At 54.8% G+C, this 12,839-nt stretch overlaps 4 protein-coding genes across 4 annotated transcripts; 1 reads left to right on the plus strand and 3 right to left on the minus strand.

Annotated features, from left to right (window-relative positions):
- Positions 1 to 244: 244 nt before the first annotated feature.
- CLUP02_12813 (uncharacterized protein) lies at positions 245 to 664 on the minus strand (the record flags this gene model as incomplete). Its single annotated transcript, XM_049291773.1, has 2 exons — positions 245 to 414; positions 493 to 664. 2 exons carry the CDS (start codon positions 662 to 664, stop codon positions 245 to 247), a joined length of 342 nt encoding a protein of 113 aa, XP_049148919.1.
- Positions 665 to 1,594: 930 nt separating this feature from the next.
- Positions 1,595 to 5,269, minus strand: CLUP02_12814 (alkaline elastase YaB; the record flags this gene model as incomplete). The annotated part of the gene is made up of 1 exon (XM_049291774.1): positions 1,595 to 5,269. The coding sequence occupies one exon, from the start codon at positions 5,267 to 5,269 to the stop codon at positions 1,595 to 1,597; it is 3,675 nt and encodes a 1,224-aa protein (XP_049148920.1).
- Positions 5,270 to 7,376: 2,107 nt separating this feature from the next.
- CLUP02_12815 (uncharacterized protein) lies at positions 7,377 to 10,144 on the plus strand (the record flags this gene model as incomplete). Its single annotated transcript, XM_049291775.1, has 2 exons — positions 7,377 to 8,406; positions 8,457 to 10,144. 2 exons carry the CDS (start codon positions 7,377 to 7,379, stop codon positions 10,142 to 10,144), a joined length of 2,718 nt encoding a protein of 905 aa, XP_049148921.1.
- Positions 10,145 to 10,179: 35 nt separating this feature from the next.
- Positions 10,180 to 12,260, minus strand: CLUP02_12816 (CUE domain-containing protein; the record flags this gene model as incomplete). Its single annotated transcript, XM_049291776.1, has 2 exons — positions 10,180 to 11,023; positions 11,077 to 12,260. 2 exons carry the CDS (start codon positions 12,258 to 12,260, stop codon positions 10,180 to 10,182), a joined length of 2,028 nt encoding a protein of 675 aa, XP_049148922.1.
- Positions 12,261 to 12,839: the final 579 nt, after the last annotated feature.

A 12,839-nucleotide genomic window follows, 5' to 3' on the forward strand; every position in this document is an offset into this window, starting at 1 on the left:
CAAAAAGTGTCTCAAAACACATACCTGCATGGGCCAGCCGATCCAAGTAGAAAAGGACCCGCGGATAATCACAGATGGAGAACGGCACGATGTATGTTTCTGCCACAATATGTACATTGAATTATTTACTCGTCAAGAATGCGTTCCATTTTCCCATCAGCTCGCTCAAAAATTCAAATCATTCACTCCGGCCCTCTTCTAGGCCTCTTTGCCACCCTCATACCCGTCGCGCGGATGGATGCGTCTAGACAGGAACAGCGGTAAGGCCACAGGCAGCAGCCGCAGCAGTGACGGAGTTTCCGTAGTATTGCCAGACGTTCTGGGCGTTGGCGCACTGCAGGCAGGCATCGTAGCGAGCGATCCACTGGTAGTTGGTGCAGTAGCCTGTCTCGCGGGACAAGGTGATGGAAGTACCTAGAGTTCATCATCATCAGCAACCCGACAACGTCATATTGGGTGGTTGAAGTGGAGAGGAAGAGAGAAAGCTCTTACCGCAGTTCTCGTGGCAGAGGTAGGCGGGCGTGCCGGGGGCGGGGACGTCCTGGCGGGTGACGAGGGGCATCGACTCGGGGAACTCCCAGCCGCCCTGGTTGCGGTTGATGAGAGGGTTGGCGGAAGCCAGAGAGGCGACGAAGGCCACGGTGCAGGCGACGGAGAAGCGCATGCTGATAATTTGGAGGTAGGCTTTGAGGTTTAGAAGAGTTTGGCGAGACTTAGTCTTGAGGTGAGTAAGGCAGCTGGGATTCGAAAAGAGACTTCATACTGATTCAGGACATTCACGACTCTTTATATTCAACATCACAGCTTGGCAAATGCTACCTTCCTTCTCAGTCTTTACAAAGCTCCTCTCCAGTCTCCAGTTCCCCTCCAGTCCCTCGGAATGCCCAGACTCTTCATCCGAAAGCAGATGCCAAACGGCATCCCACACTGTAACGGCGCACCGATATCGCCGGCGCTATTGGAAGGATGAGATCTTGGCGAGCGATTTCTAGAGAGCCAGTTAACCTTCTGCCCCAACGTTGCCCGGAAAGAAGCGGGTTTCCGAGCGTATTCAGCGGGGCGGCCGACATCCGTCCGAACCTTTTGAAAGCGGAGTCTCATCCCCTTGGCCCCCGGTCCCCTGCGTGGAGCGGTTATGCTCCTCATGCCATCTAATCTAATCAGATCATCTGATAATCAGGATCCTTGTGGGTAGCCGGGACAAGACTGCTCAATGGGGCTCTTCATGTCCGAGAATCCACCCACATGAATGCGACCCACAAAGTTTGATATACGAGGTTGTTATGTAAATGGTGAATTTGGGGTCTTGGCTTTCGGAACTGCCCCAGCTGAGTCCAGCTCACATGCCAAACGGGTTTTCAGGGTTCATACGACGCAAGGTTGTGGTTAAGCTTGAAAGGGCCGGAGGCGCAGTCGATAAGCTTGGTTTTCCTTGCAGTGAAGAGAGCAAGTGGCGATATGATATACTGTAAGAAGAAGTTGGGTGTCACAACGGGATATTGTCCGGAAGCGGAGGTTGAATACCAGGTTGATGAAGTCTATGAAACAATAACGAGGGAATTAATCTACTCTAAAGTTCTAAAGAGACAATGGTTTAGGCCCTCTCGCCAGAGAAAGCGTTGAAGTTGAACGACCTCAAGCGCGGGTTCTTCTCAAACTCGAGCGTCCTTTGATCATACAACACCAAGGTTCCATTGGCAAGCTGAACGTCCAGCAAATAAACCACATTCAGTGTCCACTGATCGCGGTTGCCCTGTATGCTGCCCACCCTGAACCGAAGAACATCATCACCCGTCAACGTCTCGTTGTACATTGCTCTAAAGTTCTTCACATTGCAAACTTCTGTAGCCGAGGCCGTGACGTCAATGAAGCTCTCAATGCGGTTCTCGGCATCAAGGGTCTCTCCGATCACCACGCTAGAGTTAGCGCAAACGAATCCGTCGGAATCAGCCGAGTGAGACGTGGTCAAACGGACAAAGTCCCACGGTCCCAAGGAAGCAGGTACCTCTACCTCGGCAGTGTACAGTGATGTGCCGTCGTATGGAGCGGTAGAAAGCCGCTCATAGATGACAGATCGGTTGACGGCTGTGTAGTACACGGGTGCTTCCCAGACCCTGCCGACGGTAGGGAACTGCACGACGTAGGTGCCCTGCTTCATGGATGCAGCAAACTCTGGTGTGAAGCGGCACATGAGGAAGAAGTCGCCGACCATGTTCTTGTTCCAGGTTGTCCACTCCCCGAGGGCGATTGTGTATAACCGAGTCACCGGATCGAAGGATGTATCGCCGGCTTGTGCGCCGGACGCCGAGAGCTGGTATCCTTCTGCGATGTCGGTGATCTCGGCTGGAACAGCGAATGTGAGGACGGAATCAGCGGCAACAGGTGACGGCATCGAAATCTGGATGTGGAGTTCCATCCATGCTGCCGGATCAATGACGAAGGCTGTATCCTCTTTCAGCCTCTGGAGCTTCAGAGAGGTGAAGGCGCCTTCGAGACCGGTGGGCGTGGCAGTGGCTGTGAGCGTCGTGGTTGTGCCTGGCACGGAGATAGGGGCAGTCGTTGTTGGGACAGAAGATGTGGTGGGCACAGCGGTAGCGGTGGTAGTCACAGCAGCTGTGGACGATGGGAGGCTAGAGGTCCATGTAGCATTCTGGCCCGGGATAGGATCGCTTCCGAGTTGGATGGAAAACGGATCAGAAAGGAATAGCTGCCAGTCTTCAGGCTTGGAAGCATCGCCGAACATGCGCAGAGAGCGTGTGGAAATGCGGTATCGTCCAGACGGGATAGCAGTACCGTTCGCAAAAGAGCGGAAAGTCACGTAGCTCCCCAAGTTAAAGCGCACAATCTCCCTCATGGGGAAGTCCATGTAGCCTCCGTCAGCAAGGGGCTGGGATCTGACAGAGCCAAGCCAAGCTTTCGAGCCTGAGCCGTGTTGCGGCGGATACGCGAATTGCTCCGTTTTCCAGTCAATGCCGACCAAGTCCACAGAGAACTCGTAAGTACCATAGCGGAAAGCGAAGTAGGTCTCAGGGGAGTCACCGTCAGCAGGGTGGTACGCCTTGCCTTGGTAGTCAAGTGGGTACAGAATGCCATCAGTATCGTCATAACGGTATGACTCTGGACCGTGATGCAGCGCAGTCCAGTTATATGTCGACGCCTCGATACCAATGTAGGGCACGGCCAGCAGCTCATCGTTGGAACCTGCGAGAAGGATCTTGCCACTCCACAGAGCACCGCTATCAGGAGCGACGTCGGGGGCAGAGAGGGTGATCTCGATGTCCTGAGTCGCACCTGCGGCCACTGTAATCGTCTTGCCCTCGGCTAAGGATCCAGCAGCGGAAACCAGGGGCGGGTAGTAGGTATTGGGATACAATAGGCTGTTTCTAGATGAGACAGTCGAAGCGGCGATGTGAGAGATATTGTAAGTCACTTCCTCTGATCCAGTGTTCTGGATGCGGATAGTATGAGTGTTGACACGGTTGTCCGTGTCGTTCAGGGACAGAGTCGACTCGGAAAGAAGCACGGTGGTGAAGTCAAACAACTTGGCGGCATCAACAAGACCCGCGCCCTGCTGAGCAAGCGACGCAACCTCGTCAAGAATCTTGCCATCGATAGATTCAAAAGCAGGCAGAGCCAGAGCAGTAGATGTAAGTCTACGAACAAACTCTGCCCGGTCCTTCTTTGCATGCGCATACCACAGAGCAGCAACACCTGAGATGTAGGGTGTTGCGAACGAGGTTCCAGAAGAGATGGCAAATTTGCCGTCGGGGAAAGCGCCGTAGACCACACCACCAGGTGCGGAGATAATGGGAGAGAAGTCGTTCTCGTAGGTTGGACCCCACGATGTGAAGGTGGAGAGCTGACCAGCGCTGGGGACCTCGGCGGCGAAAGCAGCCGGTTGAGCATCTGCGTGGATCTTCAAGTGAAGGGTGTAGTTCTTAGCAATCTGCTCGGCTGCCCAGTCTCCAACTGAGGCAGTGGTGACAGCCATAAGCTTGAGTGTGTCAGACCAAGCGACAACGTCAGCCATGTAGTAGGCGCCCTGGTTGTAAGAGTCATACAGGATTCCGTAACCGAATCCAGCGCTGGCGATGGAGGAGTACGATCCAGCTGGCTCGCAGACACCACGTTTTGCGAGAACAGCGGTAGAGTCAAGGCCGGAGCCGGCAATGTTGCATGAGTCGCCCTCGTCGAGAACGATGGGCACATCAATAGTGCTATTGAACTTGTTGCCGTCAGAAGTGACATACGAGATGTTTAAAGACTGGCCGCCGGATGAGACAATCGTCGCAGGCCATCCCAAGGTCTGCGCTGCCTCGACCGAGCCGACAGAGACGACACCGCGGCCAGCAGCGGGGGAGCTGGCGAAATACGGTCCCATCGCGCCCGAGTTACCAGCAGCGATGACAATGAGTCTATCCTGGGCAATCTCGCTGGCAACACGAGAAAGAACCGAGTTGACGTAGCCGGTGTTGCTGCCGATCGAAACGGAGATAATGTCGCAATCATCCGAGTCAGCGGCGAGCATACCCTTGAGAACCATGTCGTTAGATGTCCCATCCTCGCAGCCAAAGACCTTATACATGTAAATCTCCGAATCGGGCGCAACTCCGGCAAAGTCCTGGTTAGAAGCGGCGATGATGGACGAGACAAAGGTTCCGTGACCAGCGCAGTCCGTGAGGGCGGTAGAGTTCTCCTCGAAGAGGTTCTTTCCGCCGGCGATCTTGCCCACCAGAGCTGGGTGCGACACATCTACACCACTGTCAACCACACAGACGCGCTGACCGGCACCGGTGATGTTGCGATCGTGAAGCTCGCTGACGCGGGTAGCGATGTGAGGGTTCCATTTCTTCGTTCCTGAGGTGACTTCGAATGAGACGTCTAGGGTGATGGGCTGTACTGGCCAGGCATTGGCGACGCCCGGCAGGCTTTTGATGTCGTCGACGACGCCGGACGAATCGTCGTTTGCAATCTCGACGGACACGCCCTTGAAGCGACCCGAGATGGCGGAGAAGTCCTCCTTGACGGTGGCCTCGTAGCCGAGAGATGAGATCTGACCGACAATGGAGTCGCCGACAGAAGAGTCCTGGCGGGTGCTGGGGCCGGTCGAGTCTTGGAGCTCGACGATGTACCGGCCGGAAGCAGCGTCGGAGGCCGGGGTTGTGAGGCGGGTGCGGCCGCTGGCGAAGCCACCCTCGGCTGCCGTGACCGGTGAGACGGCGGCGGCTGCGACGAGGGCCGCTTGGAGGATTCCGGAAACCCGAGCCATTGTAGTGAGCTCGACTAAGATCGGCAAGTTGACAATCGATCTCGGAATATAAACGAGAGACAAGCAGACGGGAGCTGTTGCTTGAGCTCTTCTTCTAGATCAAGGCCCCCTAAGGGTCCAGTCCCTTCTATTTATCCAGTTCATCATCTTTCACGATCCCGCAATACGGGATGGGACTTTGAAGTAGTGACAGGGTCCCACGATACGAGCTGGAACCGCACCCATTAGATCCAAGATCACAATGCTCAACCAAATTGCCTATTAATTACAGTTTTATGGGCCAGTCAACCGATAACCGGAGCGCAACGGCAAGCGTTCAGGGTCGTAAAGACGGATGTAACTCCGAGGGCTTGGCAGGCACCGTGTTTCCCTTGACTTCTGCCCGTATTCCCGAAAGCGGCAGGTCGTTGAAAAAGACTCACTTGTAGGAAGGCCGGGGGTGCGAACTTTATCAGCTCATCTAATCAATCTTTGTGGAGCTCGGCATGTACACACCACGCATTGCAGCCATTGCTAAGGGCTTTGTGAGATGGAGACTTTCGTGTTGTCTGCACGTTGCGGTGGGATGGGTGGGAGGCCGTGGAGATTTGCCTTGATTCGCTTAGCCCTGTGGTAAAATAAGCTCAACTCGGAGGGCCGATGTTACCATGGCTGGCCACTATCGGTGATGCTCCGAGCTCCGAGAGTGGGCTTCGAATGAGGAGTCTGAGGTGATTAAAAGGTTCCGATCCAGGATTCGGGTGATCACTTCTTCGAGTGAGGTTGCTCATACATCTTGGTTTTGGTACAGCATTCGGGTTGCGGGACTTGGGTAAGCGGGGCCAAGCTGCCTTACATGAGTCTCATCGAATAGCGGAGTGAAGGCTGAGCCAAGCTCGAGCACCCAGAGATCATGAAAGTCAAGCTCATTGAAGCCTCTAGTTTCTCACTTACTACATCAAGGCTTTGAGGTGTGAGCTCTAGCCGTAAGACTGCAAACCAGCAAGAGCTCAGGGGTAATCGAGGGATGCCGAATGGGCGCAGTGTTGGTATATGTTCAACTCAATTCGCACTTCGTCTTGCATCATTTAAATGATGGAGCTGGCCAGGACGCCTTGCGCTGAATTGGAGTTTCACTTCGATTCATGTAATCAACGTTGAACCTAGGCAATCACCTCACTTTCATTCAAGATGACGAGTGTGGATGAGCATGAGTGGGTTGAATAAGGATCTGAGGAACCAGCTAGATTGGGCGGGGCGGTTCTATCTAGATCTGTTGTTTGAACAAATCGATTATCCTCATTCGCTTCCGTAATTTTAATGCACTTGTGGGTATTGTACATGCGAATCCATCTTCAGGTCAGAAGCTGGGGCGCGGGTAACACGGAGGTCCTGAGGAGACATGAGCCGAGTGTGTATTAAGTGAGCCAATCTACACACCATGAGGCTGTTCGATCCTTGAGGCAGAGTTTTTCTTGTATTAGAAAGAGGACAGCACTCCTGCGTTGTCGAGACCTTGGCCTCTTCGGGAGTCTTTCTCAACCTCTCGTCGGCTCGGGTCACTGAGAAAGTGAGACGTCTGCAAGAAGCTGGTTGCGTGAGACCAGATGAGGAGATTACTTTGCCAAAGCTTTCTTATATAAATGTGAATTCTCATAGCACTCTCTAGTATCTGGCGGTCTGGCGATGAATCTTACACATTAACAATGTTCATTGATGGTGAATGAGGTGGTTCGCCATCTTCAATGAGAGTGAGAGGGAGAAGGAGGGGTGATGTGATCCACATAGTGTTTGATATCAAGAACACTGTATCGTGGGCAAGAACTGCACACAACATACAGTGCCAATAGACTGGCAAAAGGCGGCAATCAAATCAGGCAACCAGACTAAGAGCTGTGCCGCACCCGCCTGCCGCCGCCGCTTCTTGGAGGCCGCTTGCCTCTCTCTCACCTGCCGTCATCTCATTGCTCTCTGAATACTCTCTTTCTGCCTTATAACCATCTCCAACATCAAATGTCCACGAATCGACTTTCGTTGAGTCCATCCTTCGTGGTTCATTCGCAGTATCCGCTGGCTCGGCGGCCGGTGTAAGTCAACCGTAGACGACACCACCAAGTCATCTCTCACCATGCCTCTTCCTCGAGAAACATTCAACCTGCCACCGCCGAAGAGGGTTCGACGACAGTCGCGTACCAACCAAGGAGCTTTGTTCGCTGCAGGCGTCGCCCCATCAGATGCTGACAAGTTTGCCTCGATTCCGCCCTACTGGACGCCTGCCGAGGACTCTTCCTTCGCGGACGTCTACCATGGGCCCTCCATTTACGGCGATAACGCCTGGTCCCAAAGCCATGGAATCGGTCAGTTAGGTCAGAGGCTCGGGAAAGCTCTGCCTATGGACGATTCATTTGCGTTCAACATCTTCCAGCCTACTGCGCAGGCGCCCCCTCCCCCAGCATTGAGCACAGTGTCCAGCGTCACATATTCTTCCTCTTCCATTGTCTCCCAGCCTTCATCTGCTGGCTCCGGTGTATCACCCACACAGATTGACTTCCCGTATGAATGGCCGACTACAAGCACTGCCTCGACAAAGCATTCCACAACTCAAGGTGCCGCTGATAGGTCTACTGATTCTACCGCCTCTACCGCCAGAGCTCAAAGCCGCTTTATTTGCTTGGGCCACCAATGCGACGAGACTTTTGACCAAGAACAAGACTTGGCCTTCCATTTCAAGGCGGTCCACACTCACACATGCAACTGGGGAGGCTGCGAACAACCCAGCTTTTCTTCAAAGGACGGTCTCACCTGGCACGTCAAGCTGGAGCATCTCGTCGTCTGCCCGGCCCCTGGATGTACCGAGAGCTCGTTCCAGACCAAACAGATCCTTGAGAGTCATTTAAGATGTGCTCATCCAGATACCGAGGGCAATTTCGAAGGGAAATCGAAGGAGCCACTTTCGAAGCCGACGCCTCTCGCCCAAACCATGGCTATGCCATCCTCGTCTCACGATACCAGCAGTTTCCCAGGACTATTCCAGAAAGATAGCTTGGAGGAACGAGCTTTAAAGCAGATACTGTCCGTCACGGTATCCAAAAAGAAGTGTCGAGGAAAGTTGAGGGATGTTGTTGAGAGGAGGTATAGAAGAGAAAGAGCACACAAAGGTGACTGATCCCAACTCCAACTCACGAGGCTGGTATTCTGACATCGGCAGGCCAAACTTCTCTCGCAGCCGACAGCCCAAGCGATTTGTCCCGGCCTCTCTTGACACAGTTGCTCAATAACGCGAGTTTCCCTTTAGTGTGGGAGCATGCAGTTCTACCATTTCTCTCCGAGTTCATCCCAAAATGGTGCGGCCCCAAGCACAGCATCGACGCCCCTCGCGGTAAGACACCGGGCGCGCGGCAAATCCGCATCACAATTGAAGGCGAATTGCCCTCGCGAGCTCGTAAGATCATTATTGCAGTACACGTCAGAGACCTTCTACCCGAAGCGCATCGAGACGGCGTCAAGTTACTCTTCCTCAAGGGCTATGTTGAACGAAGTGTCTGGGCCAGAGGGCTGAGCAAGGAGATGCCTGATGATATCTGCATGGCCAAGAACCCATACTACTTCAAAGACCCGTGCATGGGCGACAGCATTGGTATCGAAGGCGGTGCAGAGTTCGAGGAAAGCACGTCGACGTTAGGGCCCTGTCTGCTCATCGGTGGCGGCAGCTACTGGCTTGCCAACTTCCACCCCTTCGTGGAGGCATACCAGAACTCGAAGTCGGTCAGCGTTCAACACCCATCCCCCAACGACCGAGCCCGTTGTGTAGAAGAAAAGCACGATACGCTGCCTGAGACAGACTTTGCTCTAGGTAGCCTCGCCGCCACATCGGGACTCGACCTGAAGACGACTCGCATTTCACATCACCCCTACTGGGAAGAATGCGATAAGGAGCCCCCTCTTATCGCGACTGATTGGGTTCTCGTCGCTTCCAAGACCAGTCAAGCCAATATTCTTCGCCGATTCCCCTCGGAGACCATGCCTCTTCTCAAAGAAACACCAATCAAGACAACAAGCGCCGTTGTGCCGAGTGCCACTGTAGTGTCGACGGGTCGAACATCTGGCCAGCAAAGGGGCGAGGTCTGTGACATTCCAGCGTACGTCAGCGCCGAGATGAATGGTACTGGCAAGGCCACGCGCGAGTGGTTCATCGAAGAGCCGTGCCCTTACGACGACGAAGAAGGGTGGATTCGCGGAGGCATAGGCGTGGAGGGCGACAGCGGCGCTGCCATTATTGACGCTGAGAGTAACTCCTTGGTCGGCCAGCTTTGGGGTCGCAATAGATATTGGGGTAGCGGTCCTCGCGTAACGTATTTCACTCCCATCGGCGATCTATTTGATGATATTCAGGAGAGATGTGGCGAGCAAGCTCGACCTCAGCTCCCGCAGTATCGGGATGAATCAGAATGTTATCCAGTCTACCCCTCTTGTCGACAGTGCTACGACCTACGAACCTACCTCGACAGCCGACGGAGTTCCCGCGAGTCACTTCGGTCCATGATCGGGCACAACGAAGGCGATCACGGAGACTTGACGTCGATTGGTGGAACATCAGAGCTGGCGACACCGAAGGACCACGCACTCTGGGCCCGGACCTCTGGCTTCGAGGAACTCGGTTCCTCATTTACCAGTATCATGTCACCTTCCGGCGCTCACCCATCCTCCCTCACGCCACAACCAGGTACCCCAGGTATCGTAGATATCAAAAGCCCGTACGCCCTGACCCTGAGCGCAGAGGATCTCTACGGAGACGACTTCACGGGGACGACAGAACGCGGCTCCAGCAAGCGAGCAGCCGCAGTTCCATTGGCACGAAGTTCAAGTCATAGTACCAAGAGGCAAAGGTTGCATTGATTATGCTCTTTCGAGGCCGATTGATATCTCCGGTATCAGCCAGGGAATCCGCCTCTCGCCATCTTCTTTGCTCTTTGATCGCGGCGATTGTGGTTTGCCCGAGAGCTCTTGCTGGCTTCCTTTCTCCTCCGCGCAGCCTCGGTCTCCTTTTCGCCAGTAGGACCGGCCACATTACCGCCTCCACGGCCTCCGCCTCCTCTTCCACCACGGCCGCGACCTCCTCGTCCACGGCCGCCTCCGCCGCCCCGTGAGTAGCTGCCACCACCATTTTCAGAGTCCTCTGCGCCAGAGCCAGCCGGACTAGCTCGCCATGCCGTTGACAGAATCTCGGTCTGAGTACCGGTGAATGCAGCGGCGCCGCTGTACTTGGCCTCGAGACGTCGCTTTTGACCCGGATTCCTCACCAGCATCAGTGCCCAACCCTCAATGGCCTCATCCGTCATGCCAGTCTCTTCTCTCAACTTTCCTCTCGCCTGGCCCCTCCTTGTCGTAGCCTGCCTGTCAAATACACTGGGGTCGGCTTGGAAGGCTTTGTACAGTGTTTCTTCGCTAGCATCCTTCTGGCCGTCGGCCTCTTCATTGGCGTTGTCGACCGTGCCTCCAACATCGTCTGCGTCGTAGGTGTCGTCACGTTCGTCGTCATCGGAGTCGAATGCGGCGAGTGCTGATAAGATGGCTGCCCTGTTTGGTGCAGTCGATCTGTCCTTGAGCACGTCGTCGGCAGTCTTTTCGGGTCCCTTCTTTCCAAAGTGGAGCTTGGAAACGTCCAGCTCCAGTCTGTCGAGTTCATCGTCGTCAAACACATTGTGGCGTTCAGGTAACTGCGGCGGCGTTGGTCTAGGTTCAAGCTGGCTTTTCCTTCTTTCAAACGTGGGGGATCTGTGATATCGTCAGCCTTACCATAGTCAAATAAAGAAACAGAGGCAACATACAACGGAGCAGAGCGGTCCATCGCCGCAAGGTGCGGAGGCAATGAATCCTCTAGTAAATGAGCCGTAACAATCTCCGTATTATCACCGTATTCATCAAACAGCTTCGAGATGAACCCTGACCCCAGATCCGGAAACAGATCTTGAATGAGTGATATCTGACTCTGCCGGTGCATGTGCAACTCCGCCTGAACCTGTCCCTCTTCCGCGACATCTTTGCCCTTGCCCTTGTCGACCTTCCTCTTCACGAGCCTCTTTGGCCGCATCATTCCGCCACCAGGCTTCTTGAATCCCTCCAGCGCTGAAATCCGTGACTTCAACGCCGTCGACGCCGCGCCCTTCTCCTCGGCCCTCTTGGACAGCTGCTTCAGCACCGGCGTGACGGTGACGAGCTCAGCCACGAGGGAATCGTTCACGTTCAACGGGCCAACCCTATGCGTCTCGGCAGTGGATTTTAGGGAGAATAACACGTCAGCCAGCATCCCGAAGCGAGGCTGCTCGCCATCCGTCAGGCCTACCAGGCAGAGGTACATCGTCGCGACGAGGACCTTGCGCAGCGGCGGGTTCGTAATCTTGAAGGCCGTGACCAGGCCGTCGAAGAAGTCTGAGCCGGCGAGGAAGAAGGATGCGGCGTGTGGGGAGGCGTGGAGTAGATGGTTCAGGTTCGCGAGGCGGGCCTCGAGGGATTTGAGGTCTGCTTTGAGACCTGCTTCCATGGATTGCGCGAGTGACTTTTTGAGGCCTGCTAGGGGGTGCTCGAGGGCGCTGGCGTGGAGGTGGAAGGCTTTTGAGAGGGTGGTGGGCGCGTTTTTGCGGTAGAGTTTTGAAAAGGCGCAGAGGAAGGGGGCTGTGGTTAGGGGTGTTGGGGGTGGTGTTGTTGGGTTTGTGAGGAGGCGGGATGTGAGTGTGAATGACGACCTGAGTAGGGCCTTTGATGTCGTGGAGGAGCGTCCTAGGATGGGTGAGGGTCCTGCTTCGGCGACTTGTGTTGTAAAGGAGGAGAGGAAGGCTGGGATGGAGGCGTCTTCTTTCACGGCGGCGCGGGAGAGGTCTTTATCTGAGAGGGCGAGGTAGGCTTGCGTGAGGGCCGTCCAGGCTTCGAGGAGGGCTTCCCAATCTTGAGAAGTGAGTTTTGCGCGCCACGATGGCGTGGGGAAGGGGGCCAGGGGCGGGAGGGAGGTTGCCATGATTGCTGGAGCTCTGGGGTTTCGTGAGATGGTGAGTGAGATCTAATGTGAGATGTGCGCTGGAAGTGGCGGGGTAAGATGCTCTCAGGGATGTGAGGAATTCTCTCGCGGGATGCAGGAATAGCAGAATGCTCTTAGAAAGAGCTCAACGTCGGGTCGTAAATGCGCATCGGGTGAGTTTTGGTGACGCGCTTGGAGGTGGCGATGAGGTGAAGTGAGGCGGCTGGCCGTGAGATGTCGTTCTCTCAGATCTCGCCGGATGATTCATTCATTGACGTCGGTGCCTCTCCCCAGCCGGGCCATGCAGTGAGCTTTCGGCGGAGCTGCGAATGCGGAAGTGGGTACCTTCATGGTGGGGTTCGTTCTTTCTCTTGTGCCTGTTTGCTTGTTGCCGCCGCAAATGGTCAGCTCAAAAGATACGTATCTTTTTTCGCCGTCCCAGTTTCTGCGCTAGGCCTACCTAGGCTTAGCCACAACACTCGGTAAAGCCCTACTTCCCAAACCCCACGAAAAAAAGTTCGCGATCGCAATTCCCTCCGACTGCAAGCTCTCCGATAGCCCAAAAGATCATCAGCCTTC

The sequence above is a fragment of the Colletotrichum lupini genome, chromosome 6 (genome assembly GCF_023278565.1).
Source record: "Colletotrichum lupini chromosome 6, complete sequence".
Classification (NCBI taxonomy): domain Eukaryota; kingdom Fungi; phylum Ascomycota; class Sordariomycetes; order Glomerellales; family Glomerellaceae; genus Colletotrichum; species Colletotrichum lupini.